General features: G+C 37.8%; 1 protein-coding gene across 1 annotated transcript; it reads right to left on the bottom strand.

Annotated features, from left to right (window-relative positions):
- Nucleotides 1-1,201: 1,201 nt before the first annotated feature.
- On the bottom strand, nucleotides 1,202-24,167 carry C9orf72 (C9orf72-SMCR8 complex subunit). The gene is made up of 11 exons (XM_030830347.3): nucleotides 23,957-24,167; nucleotides 18,799-19,286; nucleotides 17,613-17,672; nucleotides 14,050-14,145; nucleotides 13,266-13,330; nucleotides 11,913-11,985; nucleotides 10,036-10,152; nucleotides 6,920-7,155; nucleotides 4,619-4,676; nucleotides 3,123-3,232; nucleotides 1,202-3,017 (listed from the first exon to the last, which is right to left on the bottom strand). The coding sequence occupies exons 2-11, from the start codon at nucleotides 19,240-19,242 to the stop codon at nucleotides 2,831-2,833; spliced, it is 1,446 nt and encodes a 481-aa protein (XP_030686207.1). The 5' UTR covers nucleotides 19,243-19,286; nucleotides 23,957-24,167; the 3' UTR covers nucleotides 1,202-2,830.
- Between the last annotated feature and the right edge of the window lie 3,151 nt (nucleotides 24,168-27,318).

Here is a 27,318-nt window from a genome sequence, read left to right on the forward strand (position 1 = left end):
CATGTGTCCCCTGCATTGGCAGGTAGATTCCCAACCACTGCACCACCACGGAAGCCCTCATTTAGGTCCTCTTAACAATCATGAGGTTATCATCATGTCCTCATTTCAAATATTTAACAAATGAGCCTCAGAGAGGTTAAGTAACTTCTCCAAGTAGCAAAGCAGGGAATCACACCTGGGCACTGCAGAGTGCTAGTAAGCCTGTATGTAATACTTGCTTCCTTCCCCTCCCTCCAATTCAACAGCACTGAGTACCTGCTACATGGAGGAACTGTCCCAGGAGCTGTGCCACAGGACAACTCTGGTAACTGTTTGGGATGAAATCCAGCTTAACCGAGTGACCACAGGCTGTGTATTATACTTCCTTAAGCTCTAGTCTCCTCATTTGTAAAATGGAATTAAACATACCTGCCTCATAGTGTTGTTGCGATGATAGATTCAGAAAGTCCAGTGGATAGTGTGTGTCACGTGGGGGTGGTGAACTGCTTTTGGTACTTTAACCTGCACCCTGCAGATGACACAAGAAATATCAATTGGTACAATTCCATGTAAAAACCAAAATAGTATTAGAGAAGAGTGACATTCACTGTCTTCCTGTTTGACCTGCAGCACTACAGAGATAGACCATAGAGGTCTCATTTTTAACTTCCAGCATTATATGAAGTTTGGGTTTCTTCTCTGAGAATCTTAGCAATGCAATGAATCAGTCTTCTTCTAGAGAAACCTTTCAACTCAACTATTACATTTATGAATTAATTTTGTTTTCCTGGAGTAAAAGTGTCAATCTTATTTGTTTTTCAGATTAAGGGGTTTAGATTCCTTACACTTTCACTTTCATACTGGACACCTATACTGGGGACCTGGAAGGAATAACTTCAACTTAGATTGTATTAATATTATTATAACAATAATTTAAAAAAAGAATTTACACAAGTATTATCTTATATCTGATATATTAATATAGAAATTAAAAAGTCAAAATGCAGTCCTGGGAGTTAAGCAGACAAAAAAATAAAAAACAAAACAATCAAACCACATATAATTCCAGCATCACACAGAACCTTTAAATATATTTTCTTTCAAAAGAGAAAATCAATTAAAAAAATTGTTTAGATACAACATGACTGTCAGCAGAGCAGGAAGCCAATCAGTCTTTCAATATCATAGCACTGCTTTTCCAAGTAAATAACTGAAAGACACAAAATTTCAAAGATCTTTTATTCAAAATTCTCCATCTAGGAGAAAAGATATGTAACAATGTGCACACATGCTTTAATAACTTATTTCACTGTACAACTTGCATCCCATACAATGGTACAATAAATCAGCAAAAGAAAATAATTAGCACTTAAATAATCTATCATGTAAATAGCACTGAATACAGCGTTCAACAAGGTGGAATCTGTACATTTTTTCATGACTGAGCCAGAGCATCTGTCAATCTAGTTGAGTATGTGTCTAAAAATCGAGATGTCTACACCTTTATTAGTGATGTGAAAGGCTATTAGGACCTATGTTGGTTTGGGTTAAATTTGGTGGGTGAGGGCAGAGGGGCTCTATCACTTTTATCCCTTTCTTATAAATACTTTTTCTCTTTAAGTTACTTCCACAGTTTTAAATAAAAATATATTTTATGCTTGTGTATACTATTTTGTCAATACTGTTCTAGCACAGAATTATGTTAATTGGTTATTTTATAGCTAGCAAAATGGTCCAAGCACATTAAGGAAACAAAAGAAATTGACCACTTAGTTCTGCCAAAGTAGCACCTAGTAAAATAGCATGTCAGTAACGTTTCTCCTGCTAGTCCTCCTACGATGCAGGCAAAGAGACGTGGCAACAACTTCAAAAACATGGGCAGAAATTTAAGGAAGAAGATACTATTCTTGTTGCTGAAAAAAAATCTTACTAGTTAGTATTTCTCTATTGCATTTAATAATCTCGGAGTTATAATGACTGCTAAATCAAAGGAAGACTATACAAGAGGAAAACAAGATAAAAATGAGAGACTAGTGAAATCTGAACTTCTTCCAAGAGATTATATTTTCCAAGAAAAACAAAAGGCACAGGAGGTATACATTTCAATTTGGCTCAAAAATAATGAAAATTAACTGAAAAACTTGGCAAAAACTACTGAAACATAAAATCCAATTCTCTACATTTTCTGTGACAGAGCTCAACAAACAAACAGAAAAACACCCTGATTGTGGTTCACCATAATCGGGACTATACATACTGCCTGACGTTTCTACACAGACTGAATCCCAAGGACTAAGTCTGCAAAGTAGGATCGAACAATTGATTTCAATAAAACATCTGCTTGATCAATATTTTCTTTCTAAAACTTAACCTATGTTCAAGCTAACTTCCTTTTGTGGAACTGAAATGATTTGAACGCTCTAATTTTTAGCTGATTGTAGAAGTATTACAGTAATCCCTCAAACCAAGGAACACCAAGAGATGGAAAGTCAACTAGTATTATATCTGTGAAAGCTAACTCAGATTTCACTTGGATACTTGTAAACCATGAATCATAAGTTTCAAAAAACAGTAGCTGTGGTCAAGTTTATATCCTATATCTTTAAAAGATAGCAATAATATTTATTATTATTGTAAACATACGTCTCCCAAGAGAGCACATCTAGGAAAAGGTGCATTTATTGTAACTGCACCTAACATCCCCTTACAGGCTTTCTGTGACAACTGCAGTGTAGCTATCATTTGCTGAGCAGGACTCTAGGGCATAACCCGAGGGAACCATGTCTCCCAATACCACGGAGCTACTTTACCAGCAATTATGATCGGGACGCAATATTAACAAGTTACACATTTAAAAAGTCATTAGAACATCTCGTTCTTGGACACTAGTATAGAAAGGTCTTCCAAAGATAAAGGAATGGAGGCCTGGTTTAATTTTCTCAGCTAGAGCCATTATTATGTTAAGATCGCCCTCTGCTGTTAAATCAAGGTCTATCTTCAGGTTCCGAAGCGATTTAAAGGGCTTTTTCCCCTTCTGCCTACAAATAATAATAAAAAAGAAATTATAATACAGAAAATGTCCAAAGGGAACAAAACAAAAGCAACGTATGAAGGTTTTTCTTCCATTTAGGAGTCTGACTTACGTATCATCTTCTATATATTTTATTAGTGTCAAGGCTTTTCTGTGAAGGACGAGCAGAAACTGTGCAAGGAAAGTACTCCTGAGAGATAGACCGGGTTTCAAATGAAAGACCTGCAGGATAATGAAGCGTTTTTATAAATAATTTGCCCCGTTCTACTTATACACAGCATGTTTCTGTCTCAGCGCTGACAGTGCCTGGCAGATAACTCACGTTAGAGCAGCTAACCACTTCCACAGATGCGCCCTGACACACAGGAGGAGGTGGAGGTACGGGTCTAGGAGTGATCTAACAGTTCTGTTTATCTTTAAGAATTGACTCAAATTTTTCCTTCTGCCTTAGACTATACTCGTGTTCATTTTATTTATTATTAAAAATCATGATATAAGTTACTTCTAGCTGTGTTATTTAAGTTTTCTCTGCCCACATCTTCAAATAAAATTGGAGCTACCAGAGGTGAGCCATGCTTAGACTATGGGGTTTTTAAAATTTATTTATTTATTTATTTATTTTTGGCTGTGTTGGGTCTTTGTTGCTGTGCACGGGCTTTCTCTAGTTGCGGTGAGCGGGGGGTACTCTTCGTTGCGGTGCTCGGGCTTCTCATCGTGGTGGCTTGTCTTTGTTGCGGAGCATGGGCTCTAGGTGCGCGGGATTCAGTAGTTGCGGCTCGCGGGCTCTAGAGTGCAGGCTCAGTAGTTGTGGCGCATGGGCTTAGTTGCTCCACGGCATGTGGGATCTTCCTGGACCAGGGCTCGAACCCATGTCCCCTGTGTTGGCAGGCGAATTCTTTACCACTGCGCCACCAGGAAAGTCCTAGACTATGGTTTTGAGATATTCATATTTTTCTATTCTGGGGGGGTGGGGGTACATGTGTAGTGGTAGAAGGATTTTATTTCTGCTTGGGAAGCATGGAATTACATGACTTGGAATTATCCTTGAACTGTGCAATATGTCACAGGCCACAGACCTGGATCCAAAATTCCTAGTCAACCTAACGATTATGTTATTTCAAAGCTACATCTATGACACTATTTCTTGGCCTGATCCCCAGAAAGATAATTATGACAAATCTCTGTTACCTTAAGAAATAAGACCCATATAATCTAAAATTTTCTTCAAAATCTAGATTTTTTTCAAAGGAATGAGACAATAAAGATGCTATCATGTAAATAAGTTTTAAAGACATTTTTTGCTCAATTAAGGCAAATAAACATTTGTACAATATCCCCCTTACCAAAAGAAAACACCCTTGGGTTATAAGTTAGTGCTTAGAATTAAAACATTTATTATTTGAACTGGGGGATGCTGCATCTTTAATTGTTAATATACAGGCCAGTCCCCTCTAACAATTCAGAAGAAAAATAATTTTGACACTTTAGAAAGATCAGAGACTCTACAAAAGGACTTAATTCTAAATTATATTACAGGCAGTGTGGGATATATTGAAAAAGAAAACATGTCATACCATTCACTCTGACAATCTCAGGTTTAACATTTACCTGATCCAGGAAGGCTTTTACTAGAGTGTCTCTGTGTAAGACATCTTGAAAAATATTCCTATGAAGAAAACAGGACAAATGTTGAAATGATTTCCACAACCTCTCACACCAGCCAATAAATTAAATTCTTAGAAGTGGGATTATAAACATATTTATAAGAATTAGATATATATATTTGAAAATATAAAATACATACTCATTTTAACTCAAGGATACATTTGTCTATTACTGGAGTTTGTCAGGCCACAAAGTAATTATTTTCTCTTAAATAGTATAAGCGGTCCCAGGAAGGGTATGTATGTATCTATCATACACATTATAAAAAAATACCAATTGCCTTAGGCAATTAATAAATATAATTACCAATTCCTGCCATCTCAAAAATATAGAACAGCAACAAAAATAAACACATACCACTACCACCAAAAACCAAAACAAAATAAAAGGTTAACTTCACATACTAATAACTTCGAATAAGCAGTTTAGGAAGAAAAAAAGGTAAGAGGACGAATGCTGGGAAACATTCAGGTGGGATTAAGGAACACACACAGATGGTTATCTGCAACGTCTTGATCACTGGGTTTGTATCCACAAGCCCATCATCTGGCAAGTAACATGAATCAGCTACCTAAGAAAATGTTAGCTACACTGGCAATGAGCAGAGTAAGAAGTTAAGTTGTAATTCACACTGGAGATAATGTTTATCTACCACACAACCTAGGATATAGTAGGTTCTTAAAAAAGACTGTCCCTTTCCCAACCCTCTTTGATCTTTTCTCTTCTTCCTTCCCTTTCCTTGCCTTCTACTTCCCTAAGGAATTTACTGGGATGCTAGGTTATACTCAAGTCAGAGGGTAATATAACATTTACTAAGGTAAGCAATTTTTAACTGAAAAGAAAGACTGAAAATAGCAGGGATCATCATATAACTGACAGGAGTAGCAGGGAGGGAGGTGTGTGCGCAGAGGTAATAGGAAAGTACCTAAAATTTCCTAGTTTTAGCAGATGGGTGTTCCCTACTACAGAAGAAGGAAACTCAGAAGGGGGAAAAATCAGCATTTCACAATTACTGGCTGTCCAACTGGTGGCCAGTGTGGGCACTGACAACAACCTTTCTCTGGCTTTGGAGAGAGAATTCAGCTATTTAAGTCTAGTGTTCTGAATATATCTGTTTCATAAATTGCTTGTATTGGTCATATGTGAATTAGGTGAAGCAAAGTGTTAAAAAATTCCCCCAAAAGCGCTCTCCAGGAGCCCACCAAAAAATAGAAAAAAAAAAACCCCAAACACTTTAGGAAAGAAGAAAATGCTTGAAGGATCAGATTAATTTTGAGAATTTTGACACGTGTGCCAAAATTACCTATATGTGAAAACTTCGGGACCTGAAATTCTTATTGTTTTGTTTTCTAAACCAATTCCCCTAAATCTTTCAAAGGACTCAACAAGAACACCAGAGAGCTGGGAAAAGCTGGGTCCTAATGAAGCCATCTTTCTGCACCTAGAGACACACGAGGCTGGGGATTCCTTGGACATGGTGTTTCCTTACTATGCTTTTGGGCAACACCTTCTGTCTGACTATTGGTGCTTCACATGTCTGTTGCCTCAGCTCAAAATTTTTCTTCAAGACACAGGACAGGGTTGCTTGCTCCAATTTTACTGCTGCCTTATACACTCAAACCTGGATTATACTAGTTAACATTTATTGAGCACATTCTATGTGCCAGGCATTTTAAACTGATTAAGGAGAACCCTGATAGTATACTACAATTTCTTTTCCTGATTTCAGAACATCACTTAAGTGTTTTATAATTCAGATTTATCATCTTTTTTTTTTTCTAGTTGAGTCCACATTCAACATGTTATTATCATTACTTTTTTTCTTGTTAATTTACTGATCAGACTTTATGGTAAGAAATGAATAACACAATATAAAATGCAAAGTAAAAGAATGCTCTATTAATATATTTTGACAGTTTTGCCATATTTTATATTTATATATCAAGGAAAAACCTTAGCACCAAGTACTGCGCCTAGGGGCTCAATATACATTTATTAAATAAATACTTAAATACTTATTTTTAAGGACTAATCTAACCTATCTTATGGGAAACACAATTATATTAAGAAAAGCTGACATTTAAGAAAAAACGCTTGATTAACCAAATACTTCTTCCAGTATAATTCTCCTAGTAATGTTTCTTTCCTTTTAAACAACAAATTGTTTGTTTTCTTTCTACTCATAAAAGATACAGTTTCCTAATATTGCTTAATGACAATATCAAAAAGCAAGGCACGACATACAAATCAGGAGTGAAGCTTTCGTCCGTGTAGATGATGGTATCCTGAGCCATGTCTTCTTCTGAAGTGGCTCTCCAGAATGCTGCCAGCTCTGATCTCATGTATCTACGCTGATTATAAATATGTTCGTGACAGGGTGGCATCTGCTTGACGGTGTTGACGTCCACATCTATGTGTGTGGTGGGATAGGGTGCGTACATGACTTGCCGGAAGGGAAGCACAAAGCTTCCAGTTGAATCCTGTTATAAACGAAAAGAAAATTTACTGAGAGAGGAACCAAGATGGCGGAGTAGAAGGATGTGCTCTCACTCCCTCTTGCGAGAACACCGGAATCACAACTAACTGCTGGACAATCATCGACAGGAAGACACTGGAACTCATCAAAAAGGATACCCACATCCAAAGACAAAGGAGAAGCCACAATGTGACAGTAGGAGGGACGCAATCACAGTAAAATCAAATCCCGTAACTGCTGGGTGGGTGACTCACAGACCGGAGAACACTTAGACCACAGAAGTCCACCCACTGGAGTGAAGGTTCTGAGCCCCACGTCAGGCTTCCCAACCTGGGGGACTGGCAACGGGAGGAGGAATTCCTAGAGAATCAGACTTTGAAGCCTACTGGGATTTGATTGCAGGACTTTGACAGAACTGGGGGAAACAGAGACTGCACTCTTGGGGGGCACCCACAAAGTAGTGTGCACATCAGGACCGAGGGGTAAGGAGCAGTGACCCCAGGGGAGACTGAACCGGACCTACCTGTTAGTGTTGGAGGGTCTCCTGCAGAGGTGGGGGGTGGCTGTGGCTCACCGTGGGGACAAGGACACTGGGAACAGAAGTTCTGGGAAGTACTCCTTGGCGTGAGCCCTCCCAGAGTCTGCCATTAGCCCCACCAAAGAGCCCAGGTAGGCTCCAGTGTTGGGTTGCCTCAGGCCAAACAACCAACAGGGAGGGAACCCAGCCCCTCAGCAGTCCGGTGGATTAAAGTTTTACTGAGTTCTGCCCACCAGAGCAACAGTCAGCTCTACCCACCACCAGTCCTTCCCATCAAGCCTCTTAGATAGCCTCATCCACCAGAGGGTACACAGCAGAAGCAAGAAGAACTACAGTCCTGCAGCCTGTGGAACAAAAACCACATTCACAGAAAGACAGACAAGATGAAAAGGCAGAGGGCTATGTACCAGATGAAGGAATAAGATAAAACCTCAGAAAAAGAAAATTTACTGTCTTTTACGCCAAAAGGTACGAAGAGCTATCTTTTAATTAAAAAAAAAACAACTGGCTTTAACTTAGCAAATACAGCTCTAGAAATTTATCCTGGACAATGAATCATGATTGTGTGCCAAATTCCAGTGATGTGTGTGTTACAGCACTGGGTTAGATAGTAAAACGCCAGAAACAACCTAAGTATCCAAAAGAGAAGTGATTAAATAAATAAAAATGTTTTATTGTTTAGCTGCTAAAAATTAAGTTGCCAATGTTTATGTGTTCCTATTGAAAGATGTTCACAATACAGTGTGAAAAAGGAAGTTAAAACATGCGGAGTATAATCTAATTTTTTGGGGGGGAGGGGAAGATATGAAAAAAACACTAACAGAAGAAAAAAAGACCAGAAAGATATATGCCAAATATTAACAGGGGTTATTCATTGGATTATGAGATTACAAGTGACTTTTTACATTCTTCTTGATTATCCATATATTCTGTTAAGTCTCAATGAATATGTATTTTTACAGTAAGTAAAAAATGTACTTCTTTCCAGGTATAGTCACTTGGGTAGCCAGCTGCCATATAACAAGTACCTATTGTTATAATGTCAAAGTATTCTCTGGGAAGCTATACAATTTAAACTTGCGTGGAAAACTCTTAACAAATATTTTTTCATTAAATTATAGTTTCAAGTTTTCCACTATGCATTTGGTATAGGTCCCTTTTAGGGATAAAATTATACAATAAATGAGATGATGGTGAGGAAATAAAAGTACTAAGTACCTTATTATGCCTTTGATAGGAGAAGTTCTAATTTTCAGATTTGTACAATTCAAATCAAAAATGAGTTCCCTTTAAGTAGTTTCTGTATTTAAACAACACTATTATTCTCAGCTCAGAGCATGCACATTATTGAAAATGTAAAAGCTGAAAATAATTTTTATTTGCAACAATTTTTAGGATTTTTTTCTTTCATTTTACTATGCCTATATCCTCAAGAAAGCATTCACTCTGAGAGACTCACATAGCCATTAGGAAATCTACTTCTTCGCACCTTTGACTATAATTGAAACATCAATAACAGATTCAATAAAGTGAAGAACAATTCCCCATAATTATTGAAAATAATTGCTAATTTATCTGTTTTGCTCCTTGAAGAGCAGACTCAAGTAAATAAAGGAAAAATATAAAATAATTTTTTCTTTTGTATATATGTGTGTGTATACACACACACACCCCTACATACATCCAGGAATTGCTTGAGTCCTGTACACTGTTTCAAGATAGGAAGCAGCTTAACATTTTTTTCAATAAATGAATATGGTACTTTAAACATAAAATGGTAACACAAAAATTCAAATCCGTTCAGTAAAAAATGAAATGTTCCCATTTAGTTATGGAACCTGATTCAAGCACATATTAAAAAAAAAAAATCCTGAGGCCAGACAGGCAGCTACAGGAAACCAGAGAGAAACACAAAGAAAGCTATTCTGTGATGTTTCACAGATACTAACTATAAATTCATATGACATATACTCCATGTTCAGACCTGTGTAAAGGAAGTCAGCTCCTTGGCATATAAACATGAGACACATTAAATGCTAATGTTCAAAATATATGTATAAAGATTCTCAAAAATGATTTAAAAAAATTGGGTTCGGGCTTCCCTGGTGGCGCAGTGGTTGAGAGTTCGCCTGCCGATGCAGGGGACACGGGTTCGTGCCCCGGTCCGGGAAGATCCCACATGCCGCAGAGCGGCTAGGCCCGTGAGCCGTGGCCGCTGAGCCTGCGCGTCCGGAGACTGTTGCTCCGCAACGGGAGAGGCCACAACAGTGAGAGGCCCGCATACCGCAAAAACAAAACAAAACAAAACAAAAAATTGGGTTCACCCGTGATAAATGAAAACTATACCTTTAGTAGGCCTTGTACAAAGAGCCCTGACTCGTATTTAAATGATGATTCTGCTTCACATAATCTGGAGCATTTTCTCTCTGCTGGAGTCAGAAAAAGGCATAATGTTCTTACTATCTGTAAGTGAAAATATTTTAGCATTAAAATATGAAGTAAAAAGGTCACTGGTTTGCTTATGAAAGAGATCTGAATAGAAATTTCAATTGTTATTGTCAATAAAATCTATTCTGAGAAATAAGTATTCCATAGTCACCTGGAATAGTCTATGGGATATCACACTTGTTGCTTAAAATAGGTATTCTGTGGTCAAGTAAGTTTGGGAAATGTTAGTAAATTTATTGTATGGTATCTCAAAACCTTTAACATTTGAATACATATTGTGACTCTCCAGGTGACTGAAACAATATGCAGACTTTTTCAAACTTACTTGACCATGGAACCCTTATTCCTAATCTTATATTAGGAAATAATGACCTAATATAATTATTGATTGTATCTCCACCCAGCAACAAGTGTATTTCAAACAAGTAAACCGTTTGGACGAGAAAACTAAATGCAGTTAAATCAAGGAGAATTATGGCTTCTGTTAATAGTTCTATATGTAAAATCCCATTACAATGAATATCTAAGTGTCTAACTCCTTCAACAGAATGAGAATTAATTCTTTCAAATTTAATTTAAAACAAGCAAGCCATTGGTTGGGGATTAGAAACCTGTCATTCTAACAGGATTTGATCATAGTTCTATTAGGAAAAATAAAAAGCCATCTAACTACCTTGGAATTCAGACTATATTCAGAGTTTTTATATTAGAACAGTGGTTTTCAAACTAGTGATGGCAACCTTTTCTTAAATTAAAAAGAGAAAAGATAAAAGAGAAGTTATTAAGCTAGAAGAGGATGTGGGATGAGAAAAATGTTTGAAAAACAGAGCCCCAACCATAGAGGCTTTCTCCCTCCAAGAAGCAACTGGGAAGGCCCTGTGGAACCTGAAGGCTTTGGAGGACACAAATTGAAAGCTACCTTCCTTGGGTAACAGAAATAATAATAAGTCACTAGATGCAATATAATAACAGAGGTAAGCTAACCTGTCATAAATGGTTGTACCAGAAATATAATTTTGGTAAATCAAGGGTCAAGTAATTATACAGGGTAGCTTATTATATTACAGAAAAAAATTATAAATATATTTGTCAAGCAAATAATCATTCCTAATATATTTCCTGTGTAAAACTTAGAAAAATTAGGTTTGCTTAAATTGATAGATATGTGCACTTTTCTCTCTCTAATTAATCATCAGTGAAGAAAAGTACAAAATTCCTTAGTTTATTACCTAATGCTTGGAAAGGTAACTGTTCATTAATTATTTATTAACTCATATAGCACTAAAACAAATGGTCACAAATGTTACTGAATAAGATATAACCTCCATCGATCACTTAATAGCAATAGGTCCCTAAAAGGAATAGATTTAGGGGGAAAAGCAAGATAGTGAAATCAAGATGAATGATCAGATACCATTTCTTTGTAATTAGTACCAAAAGTACATGGCTATCTTCACATTATTAAAGATAACATTAGGAAATAGAAGACAAATATTTTTAAAAACATCTGACCTTAAAATATTCTCAAACCATTTATACAGTACTGAGACAAGTATTTATGAATTACCACAATGAAACTGATAAATGACTTCCTATTCAAACAGTTTACTTTAAACTCATTTTTGCCACAGGGTGTCACAGTAATTTGGTCAGATTATATTGCCTCCTTATACTATTAGATCATCTTGATGGCAACCTAACCTTTAAATTACAATCCATAATATGTTAGCAGTTTTAAAAAGTCAGATCGTTTGCTGGTTTATAAAATAAATTACCTTATTTACTTTCTCCGCACTGCTACCTACTACAACAGAACAGCCACACGTCTGCAAGTGGGAGCTGATGGCACTATAAATTGAAAAAAAAGATTAAAAACACTGACTGTAAAACAATTTCACAAACTAAAAAAAAAAAAAAATAAAGTGAGCTTCAAATAACTCTGAATAGCTTTACATGATGAACACCAAAACTCTGATTATAATGTCATCTTTTATTTCTATAGTACTTTGCATTTTCCACCACATGCCTCTCACAGATTCTATTTGAACCTTAAAACAATGCAGTTAGTAAAATATTACCATTTTATCGTGGAAGAAACTGAGGTGTAGAGAGGTTAAGTGGTTAATTTAAAGTCAAATGGGATTAAAAATAACATGAATGGCTGACACTGATCAGAATCAGGACTAAAGAGCTCCTGATTCAAGCCATGTAAGGCCTGGAGATTAAACAAACTCACACCTCTAAGACTCCATGATGAACCTAAAGGAGAAGACTGTAGACATAAAAGCAAATACTTTATCCTTTCACTCCTTATTTTTTAAAATAAAATTTTGTGATAATCTGTAATTGTAAAGAAACACTCAAGTAGGAGATGAGATTATACATGTAGACGCAGTACTCAGTTAAGGGACTTAGCACATAGGCACTCAATAAATACTGGCTATTATTATTGTTATTATCATTTTCTTAGAAGAAATATAAATAGAAAATGTAAGCTATTAGCTATTATTATGTGCTTATATGTGCCATGCACTGTTTTAAATGCTTAATATGATTTATCTCACTCAAGGCTTACAACAATCCTATGAAGTAGGTACTACTAATATTCCCATTTTATAAATGAGGTAATGGAGGAACAGAGTTCAGGTGGCTTGCCCAGGGTTACACAGCAGTAAGCCAGGAAGTCTGGTTTTAGAGCTCACACTTTTAAGCACTGAAATCTGTTGTAAAATGGAAAGGATCAGTACAAATATGAATAATTTTCTTTTCTAGGCCGAAATAAGTCTATCCACAATGCAACTTAATTCGAAAGGATTCTTAGTTTCAGCTCTAATGAGAAGAAAAACAAGAAACCGGAACCAAACAAGGGTCCAAGAATTCTTGCCTGAGTACTACGGAAATTCAACTTCTTTAAATATTAAATACAGTAACATCAAATATATCATAGGCATGTGATAAGTAAAGAAGTAACACAAAACTAAGCAATAGTTCAAATATGCATTTTTGACCCTAGAATAATGAAGGTAGGCATTCTGTTATTATTTTCTTCCTTCCCAATTTTGTCACAGGTGAGCGTAAGATGTGCATCTGCTTCACCCAGCTTTTACAAAAAGAAACAAAATTCTTACTTGAGAAGAAAGCCTTCATGACAACTGTCACCAATATCATCATCATTGAGAACTGTATCAGCTATCTAAAATGAACCAAAAAAAAAAAAATTTATTCTGGCTGTAACAAAACGCTGAAATAATACTTTTAATAGACAAGTTTTCTGAAGTCTAGGCTCAATATAACACACTGCCCTCATTTCTGAGCATCACAAATCCCCATAAAACAATCTGTGTGCGTCACTATAAACTTGCAGAACAAATGATGTGAAAGCTGGTCAGACAGCTTAAGCAACAATGTTTACAAGAACAATTTCCTCTTCTGAGCTGTCACAATCAGGAGACACATCTTAATTACCAAGTCAGGGAGCAACAAAAATAGTTCCCTAAAGATTTCTCTATACATGCACAGTGTGTAATTTCTAATGTCCTCAACAAATGAATGATTAAGGAAATCAGATTAGTGAAGGTGAGTGAACTTCCATTAACTGCCAGTGATTCGCACACTGCTTTGTTACAAAAAGTACTGCATTAAATACTGCCTGATTCTCTAAGGTCTGAAATTCTCCCGCTTAGGAAATGCAAAAGTGGAGAAATTAACTTCATGAATTTAATTTTATCATATTACCATTACTGACCAAAAAGCCTCTGGCCATAAAATTCGGGATTTTAAGTGTGTTTGTTAAAGTGGCTAATAATTCATATGAACAGTATATATGACAAAAAAATGTATATTACTAAAATTAGAATATTACTAATACACATCATAGTAATATCCTATTTAACGTTACAAGTGAGAACTTACATCTATTTCTTCAGGGACACTGTGGGATTTCATAGATGAGAGCAGTTCCATGACAGGAATTACCTCTCCAGTAAGCATTGGAATAATACTCTGACCCTGCATAAAAAAGTAAAATGACGTGAAGAAAAATCACACAATATAGGATAAAGTGGGCAATAAAAAACTGAAAGCAAAGAATAACACCCTTTGATAGAAATACTTGATAACTTGTTCAAACAGCCCCAAACAAGTCTACTACTCCAAAATATTTCTATTTCTAAAGGATTTACATGCTGTTTAAAACTCCTTTTCATTCTTCCAGGAATAATTTTCTTTTTTTCTCTTTTTTTTTGGCTGCACCATGCGACATGTGGGATCTTAGTTCCCCAACCAGGGATCGAACCCATACCCCCTGCATTGGGAGAACGAAGACTTTTTTGTTGTTGTTAATTAAATATCTTTATTACGGGAAAGTTTCCCATATCCCATAGTATGCCTAGAATATGTTACTCATTAAAAGTATACAGTTTTGTTTTTTTTTTTTAATTGGGGCTACAGTTGTTTTGCAATGTTGTGGGAGCATGGAGTCTTAACCACTGAATCGCCAAGGAAATCCCAGGAATAATTTTCTTTAGTCAGAATGGAATCATTGGTTTATCATTTACACAAAATAATTAAATCACCACACCAAATTTAGAAAGGTTCTCCTTTGAAATTTTGAGATATAAGAACTTTTGTTAATCAAAGGTCACTGATGCATTTTATATTAAAAATAAGGAAAGCCAAGCATAAAAAGGCTTTGAAATCCTCAGCAGATAACTCAGTAGTAAAGTGTGAATCAATACTCAATCTCAGGACTTCCATAGTGGTCCAGTGGTTGGGATTTCACCTTCCAATGCAGGGGGTGCAGGTTCGATCCCTGGTCACGGAGCTAGGATCCCACATGCCTCGCGGCCAAAAAACCAAAACATAAAACAGAAGCAGTGTTGTAACAAATTCAATAAAGACTTTAAAATTGGTCCACATCAAAAAAAAAAAAAATCTAAAAAAAACCCCTCAATCTCTACATTCATAATAAGGTATAATCTACCCAAATGCAAATCAAAGTCATAACATATATTTTTAAGAATCAATAAGGCAGACAAATTTCCTTCAGTGTTCTTTCAAGGTAATGCTACTACTTATTACATCTCAAAGATGTAATTTTAAAACCTGCAGTTTCTAGAATGAAATTGAAAATTCAGTACAGAACACCACACACATAAAGTGTCTCAAATACGGGTGCTCCCTCATTTATTCACTGCCACCACCACTCCCCCAAAATGTTTTGCCCATCCTGAATATGTAAACTTTTAGAGGCAGATGAAATTGTCATATGTCTATCAATCTTTAGCTACGCATGTTTTAAAATCACCTATTATTTAAGATCTAACAATAAAACTTTCCCCCTCATTCACGTTTTATGAAATGATTATATTCAAACTCTTTACATGCATATTCAAATTAGAACCTCTGTCATCCTTGCAGTCAGTCCATTTTTTGAGTGACCAAACCTAGTTTTCAGAGCCCCTTATCATATAAGTTGCTTCAGAATTTAAATGTGATGCTGTCTCTGGAAATTTTATCCTAATAGGCCCCCTTGCATCACACAGGAGGTTTTATTATTTAAAAAAAAAAAAATCCATCCCTGTAGTAACTTACAAACATAAAACCACTCATTGTTTTTGCTTTTCAAAGTGATTTTTTAAATGTCTGCTTACAATTACAACAATCGACACATGCAATTCAAGAAGATTAATAACTGAAGCTGCGTTAAATTTGCTTCCTTGTAAAATGATTTTACCAGATGACAGCTATAAGCATCTAAAACTAGCACTGATTAAAGTTGTTTTAGACTAAGTATCATCCTCAAACAGTATTTATTGTTCAAAATAAAGTCACTGCAAGCACATGATATGAGATTTGCAAGAACTCGATTATCAGGTGACTCCTCCTTTTCAGAAAGGATAGTTATGGGAAAATACCTCCCCTTAGGTGTAGGCATATATATAGTATGTCATACACAGCATCTCAGACATTTATCATCATAAGCAAATGGCTATGCTCATTGAAGCTTAACAACAATGACAAATCCTAGACGGCTGAACACAGAAGAGGCTCTAAAAGAAAATGCTTCCAGTTATTTCCTCCTTGGACTTCTCTAACTTGAACTTTTCAGCAGGTGAACGTTTCCCCTTTAAAAACCTCCAGTTTGTCCAAGTATACTTTCCTCTTGACATAGAAGGGATAGGATAACATTTTCAAGAAAAGCCCTTAAATGAGAAATAAACCTAAATGTTAATAGTGGTCAACTTTATAAGTACAGGTTTCTGGTTTGAAAAAAAAATCCCAGAAAAAGTAGAATTTTACTGGGTCTTAAATTTCGTTATTTTCAGATAACTCTACTAGTTACTCCGTAACTAGCAGGTACAACTAGAAGTTGGTGAAATTCATCCCATTCCTTGGCACCCTGCTTACTGACCAGCAAGCAAAGGCTGGGCTTCTCTGAGAAAAGGGAAACATTTCCTTGTAAGTCTTAGAACTTGCCCCATAATTACCTCCTTCTGACTTTTGTAAAAGTTATTTACAAAAGTACAAACTTAACAATTTTGTAAAGAAGATCATTTTATAGGGTTTTGTATTTCCCTTGTTCATGTTCCTGTATTTTGACAAACTTTTAGAAAAAGTTATTGTTTAAAATATCATTTGTCTCAGGCAGGCTAAAGAGAACCAGGGAGAAGGCTTGTTTAGACTGGAGTTTTAACAGAGGAGCAAGGAGGGTGGCCAGAAGCAATGAAAGTAAAAGCAAAGAACACTTTTTCCTTTGGGGATTCACCTTCCAAACGCCTCTGCCCTAGGCTGAAATGTTTGCAATTAATTTCCATAAGGAAAGCCATACCCTTGCAATCATGCTTCTCAAACCCTGGTGCTTGCTCCCTAAGGATGTTCAAAACCATGGGATAAACACAGCATGTTTTCCTGGAGACTTGATACCACTGGAAGCCCAAGTGGTAAGAAGGTGAGGAATATCACCGGCAAACTGTAATATTAAAACAAAAAGATATATCACGGAATAAAATGAGTTTTAAAGATACAACACGAGACTTCAAAGAAATATTATGCTTAGAGCTGTGTCTGTACCCCCAGATACTTTAGGGGCACTCACTCTCCTGTTACAACTACTTCTGTGGAAATGTTTGAGAAGGAATACCTTAAAAAAAAAATAAAACTCATATAGAATTTTAAATTTTTACTATGAACAAGTTATCCAAAACTTATCCCATGCAAACAGAAAAAAAGGGAAGCAAAATATTAATTTGTGGATGCAATTATTATTATCCTTTACTTATTTAACTCTTCAGGTCTAAGATATGGAAATTTTCATCCAGTTTATTCCATTTATCTCCATAAAGATTCTGTTCGTGCTCAGGCTCACTCTGTCAAACTAGTATGTCTTCAAGGCCTTAACAGAAGCAGCCCTTAGCTTTATACAGACATATGTAGTGGGTTTGGCAGTGTCTTGTAATATGCAATCTGCACCTTACCTGATCTTCCATTCTCTCTGTGCCTTCCAAGATGATCTTCTGGACATTTTCTTGCCTTTCCTGAGAGAGAGAAAATTCATTAAAATAAAAAAAAAACACAACATTTTGATACTTGTTTATTTTTCACAATACAGTTAAATGGCAGACATCTTCTTGGGTAATTTAGTTCATGGTAACAACATGTTCCACTTTAGGGCAAAAAAAAAAGGGGGGGGATTAACCCAACAAATCCATGCTCTCACAGACAATACGAAATAAAATAAAAACACCCTTTTTATCTGCAGTTAAAAACAGATAATGTGACAGCAAGAGTCAATGTAACATCTGTGTAGTTTCACAAAGGAAACTGATGATTTGTACTTTTCAAATTAGATAAGATCCAGACAAATCTAGTGACTATACAGCTTCCAGATTTTAAATGATTTTCATAAGCACGTGAGAAGAAAGGAGGCAAGCCTGCAAACACAGTAAAAAAAACTCTTCTTTTAAAAGATACTATTTTTCCTTACTATTTGGTAAAAGCCTTATAAAATCAGTAAGGCTTTAGTGGACTTCCATGTTAGTATCAAACTGCAAAGCAGAAAGGAGAATTAAATTTGTTCTTCTCATCTGCCAAAATTACAGTATATGGAAATATAATTATCATTATATATTAAACTATAAGATTAGGGGACAACAATGATTTCCTCTACCTCAATCTACAAAATTAAAAGGAATATCTCCTGAAAACCATTTGGTCCAACGTCTTCATTTTACAAATTGGGAACTTGGCAAAGAAATGAAAGGGACCAAAGGTTATTTGGGCAAAGGCTTATGAAACTATTGTTCTGAACTGCTTACGCCCACACAGTGGTAAGTGAAAGACAGGGTCATGCAATGCAGAAACAAAAAGCTTTTAGAGTCAAAGGCTCCCAAGACAAATCCAGACTCTAAAACTTCTGTTTCCTTATTTCTCTAAGCTTTGGCTTTCTATTTACAATGTGAAGCTATCATCTCCTACTTTGCAGAGTTAGAAGACCACAGACATCAGCCTAAGATCTACCGGTATCTAATAGGGTAGAAGCAAATAACAGCTCCTGTTTGAACTTAATTGCATATAATTTCTAAAAATTAGATAAAAATGTATCAGGAGGTAAACTTTCAGTAGCTAGGTTGGCATGCTTAATACGCTTCCAAACCCACTCACCTTGTGCATCCATATCCTTCCCTTCCGGATAATGTGTGTTAATCTATCCACACACACTCTGTGAAGTGGGAGATAGAAACTCAGCTCCGTCTGGGGAAGTATAATTGATAGTCCATAGGTGCTCCTATCCCCATTCCAGTTTCCATCGAAGATTAATGACACAATAATTACTCCTTTTTCAGACAAGACAAAAAACTTTACGTCTATCGCCCCACTCTCTGCATTTCGAAGGATTTCTCCATTGAGGGTATGGTTGGCAAGAAAAGTTATTTCTCCATCGCTTAGAAGTAACTGTTCTGTCTTTGGAGCCCAGATGTGCCTTACTCTAGGACCAAGAATATTGTCCCAGTAAGCAAAGGTTGCTGCTAATAAAGGGGATTCACCACTTAAAGCAATCTCTGTCTTGGCAACAGCTGGAGAAGGTGGTGGACAGAGAGTCGACATCACTGCATCCCAACTGTCACATTATCCAAAAGCTCCAAGGTTATCTAAACAATGACAAACAAAATGAGTGATTAGGTTCAGCGATTTTAAGCCATCCACCAAAAACGCATATTTTGGGACTGACATATATACACTACTATATATAAAATAGATAACTAATAAGAACCTACTGTATAGCACAGGGAACTCTACTCAATACTCTGTAATGACCTATATGGGAAGAGAATCTAAAAAAGAGTGGATATATGTATATGTATAACTGGTTCACTTTGCTGTACAGCAGAAACACAACATTGTAAACCAATTTTACGAAGAAATAAAGGGCATTCTAAGGTCAAAAAAACCCCAAACCCTCAAATGATTTACGTATATGTGGTTTTCTCCTCTTCAGTCAAAACGATTTGGAAGCACGTCTCCTACACGAAAGAGACATTAAACTAGCATGGCAGGTGCATATGAAGTGTTTGCGATATGATGATAATGTACTACCATACATAGTAACATGCCACTTATATTCAGGGCATACACTTAGAAATCCAAAATAATAATGGCCTTAAAAAAAGCCTCTGAACATTAACATAAAATATTATACACTAAAGCTCATAGAACAGATCCTCACTGTTTCTAAATATCCAGTCTATATGCAATTCTAATATGATTGGATATTTGTTTCCTAAACCATAGGAACTAAAGAGAAACAAATTGAGAAAGGGAGGGCTCAGCTAGAGACCATGACACTTCTTGTGGGCTGAACTACGTCCCCCCAAAATATATGCTCAAGTCCTAATAACCCCCTTTATCTGTGAATGTGACCTTATTTGGAAATAGGTGTAATCACGTTAAGATGGGGTCCTAATCCAATGGCTGGTGTCATTACAAGGAGAAAGATTTGGAGACACACAGACAGGGAAAACAGGGCCATGCGAAGACGAAGGCAGAAACTGGAGTGATGCAGCAACAAGCCATTAAAGTAATGTGAAGGATCGCTGGTAACTATCAGAAGCTAAGATGAGGCAAAGAACGATTCTTCCGTGGAAACTTTAGAGGAGCATGCCCCTGCCAACACCTTATTTCAGACTTCTAGCTTTCAGAACAGAGAGAGAATACATTTTCCTCATTTTTACATCACACAGTTTGTGGCACTTTACTACAGCAGTCCACACCTGACAGGAGAAAACCTTAAAAGCTGCTAAGAAAAGGAAAAAAAAAAAAAAAAAGGCAAAAGCTTGCAAGAATACAACAATCTAGAACCATAAGAGAAAAAAAGCAAAAAGTCCTCAATGCACTCAATGATGCTCTTTGGGTAAAGCCCAATACTGGTGTTTAAAATGACAGATAAATACATTTAATATGCTATTCAAGACAGCAGCGTAGCCTTTTATCATTGCAAAGAGAGTTATACTAAACGGGTAAAAAAGCTTTAGTTATTTAAAACATGTAGAGAACTAAATGATTGGATGGGCCCGGTCAACCTTTCAATCTACTGAGAAAACAGAGAAGAGGAACTGCCCAAGGTCACCAAGCCAGGCTGGAATCCAGGTCTCTTGTATATCTTAACCCATCCCATTGTATCACTCTGAAAGTGTACATTCAATGTGATGTTAATGTAAAATGAATCATTCCTGCCTAGTGTTAAAATTGAATACCTATGCATATTCAATACCAATTTCATTTAAACAAGTCTAAAATTGTGGAATCTATTCGTCATATAGTGGTAAAGGATAGTAGTTAATAATAGGTGAACTATGATATATCTATCTTTGCCTGTATGCTTGCTTTGGGAATTAACATTTTATCTGTAACTAAATTCATGTCAAAGTAAACCATTTTACTTAAAATAAAGAATTTGATCTACATCTTGTCAGGAGAGTTCAGAGACTGATGAAAAGCAAAAAAAAAAAAAACCCAACAAAAAACGACTCTAATTTTAGAGTACTGTATGAGCACTTTTATCATGATGTCAAGAACAGTTATACAGTGCTTGGCAAAACGCTTTACAGTAGGTATGTGGATATGTGCAGAAATGGCTTAACACAAGAACAGTTCTTGTGTATTTTTTATTTTAGAAATTCACTTAGGAAATATTCACTTTTTTAATGTGTTATATCAATTTAATAGATTTAAGAGACTATACTGGGTATAAGTTGTATAGTTTGTTTAAAATATCCACTGTTATGGATACAATTTAAACAGTCAGTTTATAATGACAGAATATAGGAATATAATCTGAATTGAAACCGTAATGATGTTATGATAGTTAACAATAGCAAACTGGAGGCCAAGGAGACGAATTAAGTAAACACAGAGCTATAAAATTATATGGTAACATATTCTTCTTTTGTTCTTCCTTTTTGGATAAAAAAGGTGAATAATCATAAAGGCAATACTGCTACTCAAACATTTCATCATTATGTTGAAAATAAAAACACTTCCTTAAAGGGAATTGAGCCCTGGAGCAAATATGGTTAGATTATGGGACAACTTTTTACCTGATTGTGAAAACTCAACTATTATAGACCACTAATTACATTCAATCTCATTGCTAGTATCATTAGAAAGAGAATAAGGGACAAAGGCTATGTTGAATTGTTTAGCTTTAAATCCTGCCAAAAGTCACAGAGGAGTACACTTAGGAGAGTAGTAAAATGAGTCTACTAACACTTAGAGTCATCATCTTTGGTAAAGACAATCCATACATACAGACATGGCTCAAAAAAATCAGTTCAAAACCAAGAGTCTTTTATCTATATATCTTATTTACATGCAGTGCTGGCTACACCAGTTATCAAACAAAAGCCGTAAGTGTTTGAGGGAAGCCAGGATTCAAATTGGGTGACACAGTGGCTTGCCACACTCCTGTAAACAAAAAACAGGGTTCATGAGGATGTACCCAATATACTTGCTGAAAATCATCCAACATATGCAGATGTAAAGATTATACTAATTATCATCTGTTAAAACTGTTAGCACAGGGGTAGTTTTGAAGTTTTGCTTTTTCTTAAACCTTTGCTAAAAATCAGCCATCTCTTCTCTGATTGATATTTAGAAAGTTGGTTGGTCCACTGCTGTTGCAAATCAGAATTCAACCATCATAAGGCCCACACTTCTTGTAACCATGTTTTCTGTTTATTTTCTCCCAGCTCTAAGAGAAGCAGGATCCTAAACCAGCCCACCTTCCAAAACAGGAGCTGCCCAGACCAACTATTAACAGTGATCTGCTTGTAACACCAGATAGTTCGCAACACTTCAAGACTCAGAGGTTAAGTTCATCATATCACTATCAGGCCATCTCTCACAGCTCCAGTTTCTCAAACAGGCAGGCTAACCTACTACTCCTTAGAATTCCTTAATTAAAATAGAGCCCAAGGGCAGGCTTGAAAGATAGGCGTCTCCTCTGGTTTTCTCTCTCTCTGAACTGCTAACAGGGCCAAAGAAAGACACTATTTTATCAACTTTAAAAGGTGGGGAAAAAACACTTTAGCCCCCATGTAACTGTTTCCTTGGAGCAGGTTAGTCCTGGCATAGTGCACAATCTGCAATGTGGTCTATCACTTCTCTTGTTTTTGTTTCATATGTGTAAAGAGAACAGGCATCATGAGGTAGTTTCCAACTGATTCAGGGCTTTCCTAGACTGCCAAGGTGCTGGCAACAGTGTCTGTGTCACATAACACCATCATACTTCAAGTATTCTGACTCCATATTATTAATTTCCCATATATTGTATTCTTGCTTCTGTGATGTTCCCTTTATGTTAAAAGTTTTCCAATGTCTAAGATCGTATCTAACAGTATTTTCCAATCTCTTTGTACAAATTAAAGTGCCAGATGTATTGTGTCCCCTTGCTCTGAATCACAAGAGAGATGAGAACAGTTTGAATTGAAATTTATCCACTGGCCACAACCAGACTGTTTTAACGAGAGCCTAACAAACTTCATTGTTTCTGAAAGGGCCATGTCTCTCGGGCAAGTGCATGACCTCCCGGTCTCCTGAATACAGAAGCCTGGTGGAGTTCACTGGGACCAGTCAGACCCTGAATGGTCACGGCAGACGCGTAATCAGTGCACTTCTTTTTGCAACCGATACCATCAGTCAAGTGATGCCCAAGTCATAATGGTCAATTCTTTTAAGTAAGTCTGTGTATCCTCGGAGAAGTGAAGTAAGCAGGTCATGAACCACAGAACGGGAGCAAAAGACAGTCTAGAATTGCTGCCCAAATTTACAAGACAACAGCAATCCTTAGAAACTTCAACTTCTGTAGACTAGTAGTATTACCCCACGCCACGCCGCTTCATCCCCTCTCGGACCCCGACTTGGTACGGAGCAGCCGCGCGCTGCCCGCCCTCTGGTTTTCCCCGGGCCAGGCCTCTCGGTGCCCGAGGCTCCTTTCCCTTGAGCCCGCGGCACAGGGGGTCCGACGGGTCCTTCTGAGTGTCACGCCGGGACCCCGAGAAGGAGCCAGCTCGGGGACTGTGGGCGGAAAAACGGACCGACCCCTATCCCCCTGCCTCTGCGCCGCCACTGCCAGAAAGCCCGGATGAAGGCAACTCCACTGGTCGCCGGGCTGAAATTCCCGATGCCGGCTTTCGATCAGGGAAGAGAGCGGCAAAGAGAGGACCAGCCGAGCAGAGCCTTGGCGAGAGCCTCCGCCGCCGCCCCCGCGCGGTCCAGGTACCCGGAGCCCAAACAGCCACCTACACGCCGGCTTCTCACTCACCTACGCGCCACCGCCTGCGCCTCCACCGCCTCCGCCGCCGCCGCCGCCGCCGCCGCGGGCATAGAACCGCAACCGCAGTCCCGCCCCCGCGGCCCTGGCCCCGCCCCCGCGCGCGTTGCGTCCGCGAACCCGCTTCACGCCGTGGTCGTTTCCCGCCTTGTGCTCTTCTCCTGGTAAATTTTATCAGTTCTTTCCTCATTCACCCTTAGCGAATACTGTGAGAGCAAGGGGAGGAGAGAAAGGGCGGGAAAAACAAAGCCACACACCTCCTAAACACACCCCCTGCTCTCTCTAGGCCCCGCCCCCCAAGGAAGAAACCGGGCAGCAGGGATGGCTGACGCGCGAAGCGCCATCTTTCACGCGGGCGGAACAAGTCGCTGTTGCTGCACTACCATTTCCTCGTGGGACACCGTAGGTACGCCTTGGTGTTTTCGAGATGCGATTATACGTAAACGCACGAGGTCTGCGCGAGGCGGGGTTCGGGGCGTACTTTCTCTGTCCCTTTGCTCAATGGCGCGGTCGGTAAATTTAGCGTAAGCTGATAACCAAGATAGTTCCGTTCTTAACGGGGAGGACTTCTGGGCCCCAAGAAAGCAAAGAAGAGTTGGTGGTTGTGAATGATTTTGTTTGTGCTTGGCAGGTAGCAGGCGCTCAACAAATATTTGATGAATGAATGGATTTGGGTTTTTTTAATGACACAGTTCAGTACGCTGTAACTTCACCCCAAGCCTCGTTAGGTAATTATCTTTCCCACAATATATAGTCACGACAATTTTGTCTTCTTTACATGTAAGCATTTTCTCAAGGATGATTTTCATGTCTTTAAACATCCTATAAGCTAGTTGCACAATGTGGATGAGTTGGGTGGGGGTTTTTTTTCACCTTTGAAAATGTACTTTATTGTTTTGTGATGTGCTGTAAGATTTTTTTTTTTTAATCTCCAGTTAAATCAGCCTTTTGGTCTGCAAGTGTATTTTCAGGTTATTCGCTACAGATGAGTGGCACTTAACATTTTTCATCTTTAAAAATCGCGTAGGACATCTTTATCATTCAGAGGAAGAAATACACAAAATAACTCCCTCAAACCTATACCCTCTGCAGAAATAGACCCTTTACCTATGCTTTATGCTTATATCAAACACCAAAAAATCTACCATTTATCTAGTTCCTACTGTGTCTTTGGTATTGTGCTTCTCAGCCTACATAAAGAATTACGCTCGGGGCTTCCCTGGTGGCGCAGTGGTTAAGAATCCGCCTGCCAATGCAGCGGACATGGGTTTGATCCCTGCTTTGGGAAGATCCCACATGCCACGGAGCAACTAAGCCCATGCGCCACAACTAGTGAGCCTGCACTCTAGAGCCCACGAGCCCCAACTACTGAGCCCACGTGCTACAACTACTGAAGCCCACCTACCTAGAGCCGGTGCTTCACGACAAGAGAAGCCACTGCAATGAGAAGCCCGCGCACCACAAGGAAGAGTAGCCCCCGCTCGCCACAACTAGAGAAAGCCCGCACGCAGCAACAAAGACCCAATACAGCCAAAAATAAATAAATAAAATAAATAAATTTAAAAAAAAATTACACTCAATCCTCCTAACACATTTAGAATATAGATATTATCATCCCTGTTTACAGAGGATATGACCAAGTTTCAGAGAGATTATTTACCCAAAGCCACTTAGCTAGCTGATTCAGGCCAGTTTTGTGCAGTTCCAGAGCCCACTGGGTCCTGAGGACACCAGGCTGGTACTGAGTGGATGACAGCCTTTCTCAGAATACCTATGGGGGACAGTACCAACACCTCCAGTTCAGAGTAAGATTGGGACTCAGATTAAGTGCCTAAGAGAGGAATACAGTGCCAAGAACAGTTTTTCCTACTTCAAAATTCTGCCTAGGGACAAAATTTCCCTTGTCTCCAATTCTGGTTTTGTGCAATATCAACCCTAGAACAACTATGCTTCCTAAGAGAGAATCAAACACCAAGGTCTAAATTCTGCATGACCATGAGAATAAGATACATGTTGAAAGTGGCTCTGCATGCATGATGCTTTGTAGTGAGTGAATGTGCATTTTCCCCCACACATCTAACTGAACAATTGTTTAGGCATTGTGTAGCAGTAGCTTGTATGTCTTTCAATGGATCAGAGCAGGAAAAATCCAGTCGGAGGGAAAAAGTAGTTGTGACTTAATACTGTGGTTCAGAGTATTTTCATGCTCAAAGGTGTAAAATAGGAAGACAGGTATCCTAGCACACATTGCTTCTTCAGGAAACCAAAAAAAAAAAATGATGTTAAGTATGTAGTCATGTGATCCACACTAGCAGCGCCAAAGGATGGCTTGGGAGGACTTTAACCCTTAACCCCTCCAAATTCTGTTCATCAGTCCAAATAAACCACCCTAAATAACTATACTGTTTAAGTGAAAATAGGTTTTGCTATTGAAACATATCTTCAAGCAAGAGCCCTAGTTCCCCATTTCCAACCAGGATGATAGGCCTAAGACCCCATTTAGAAATGTTTGAGCTAACCACCAATCCACATATAATTAATGAGCAAATACACAAAAAGGCTTTACCCTAGGGGAGCCGTGGAGCACATGTTGAAGAGCTTGGGCTCTGGCATCAGAGTTGTTGTAAGTATTGTCTCTGCCCTTGATTAGTTATGAGACTTTGGGCAATACTTAACTTCTCTGTGCCTCAGTTTCCTCAGCTGCAAAATGGCAAGCAGAATAATTTCCGGAAGGGTTGTTGTGAGGCTGACCTGAGATCAAGCAAGCTAGTAATTTAAGACAGACAGTCAAGAAATTGGGGCTCTAATCTCAGTAACTATGCAGGGATAACAGAAGCAATAACAAATTACAAACCACGTAAGCAATGTACGTATTTATAATTCCAACAAATAGAATGTCAGAACTCAGAGAACCTTCTTGCTACATCACGAATGTCAGTTATGGTCAGAAAGCCTTTTCCCCATCCTCTTTTTATTAATGTATTTCAGAAATGTGTTATGTGTTGCTTCGGAGCTGGAGCTGAGGACTTGTTGATTACCTCCTATTTACCAAGATTACAGCAAATTAGATTTAACTGGTGAACAGTCTGACTTTGGACATGGAGGAGGAATATTGCTGAATAAACCACAGTGAGTTTAATTTCTTTTAAGTAATAAGATTTTATGTGGTTGCCTTAATCATTTCAGACTTATCAATATGCAATTTATGTTACCTTTTGGTTGGAATATGAATGACCCAACACCCAACTGAGGTACTTCCAGTTGGAATCTTGGTTCCTGGATATATCAAGTTAGTGAGCTAGTGTGATATAAATGGTTTAGAAAGCTGTAGTGGGTCCATGATTGGAGCTAAC

The sequence above is a fragment of the Globicephala melas genome, chromosome 6 (assembly GCF_963455315.2).
Source record: "Globicephala melas chromosome 6, mGloMel1.2, whole genome shotgun sequence".
In the NCBI taxonomy this organism is placed as follows: Eukaryota; Metazoa; Chordata; class Mammalia; order Artiodactyla; family Delphinidae; genus Globicephala; species Globicephala melas.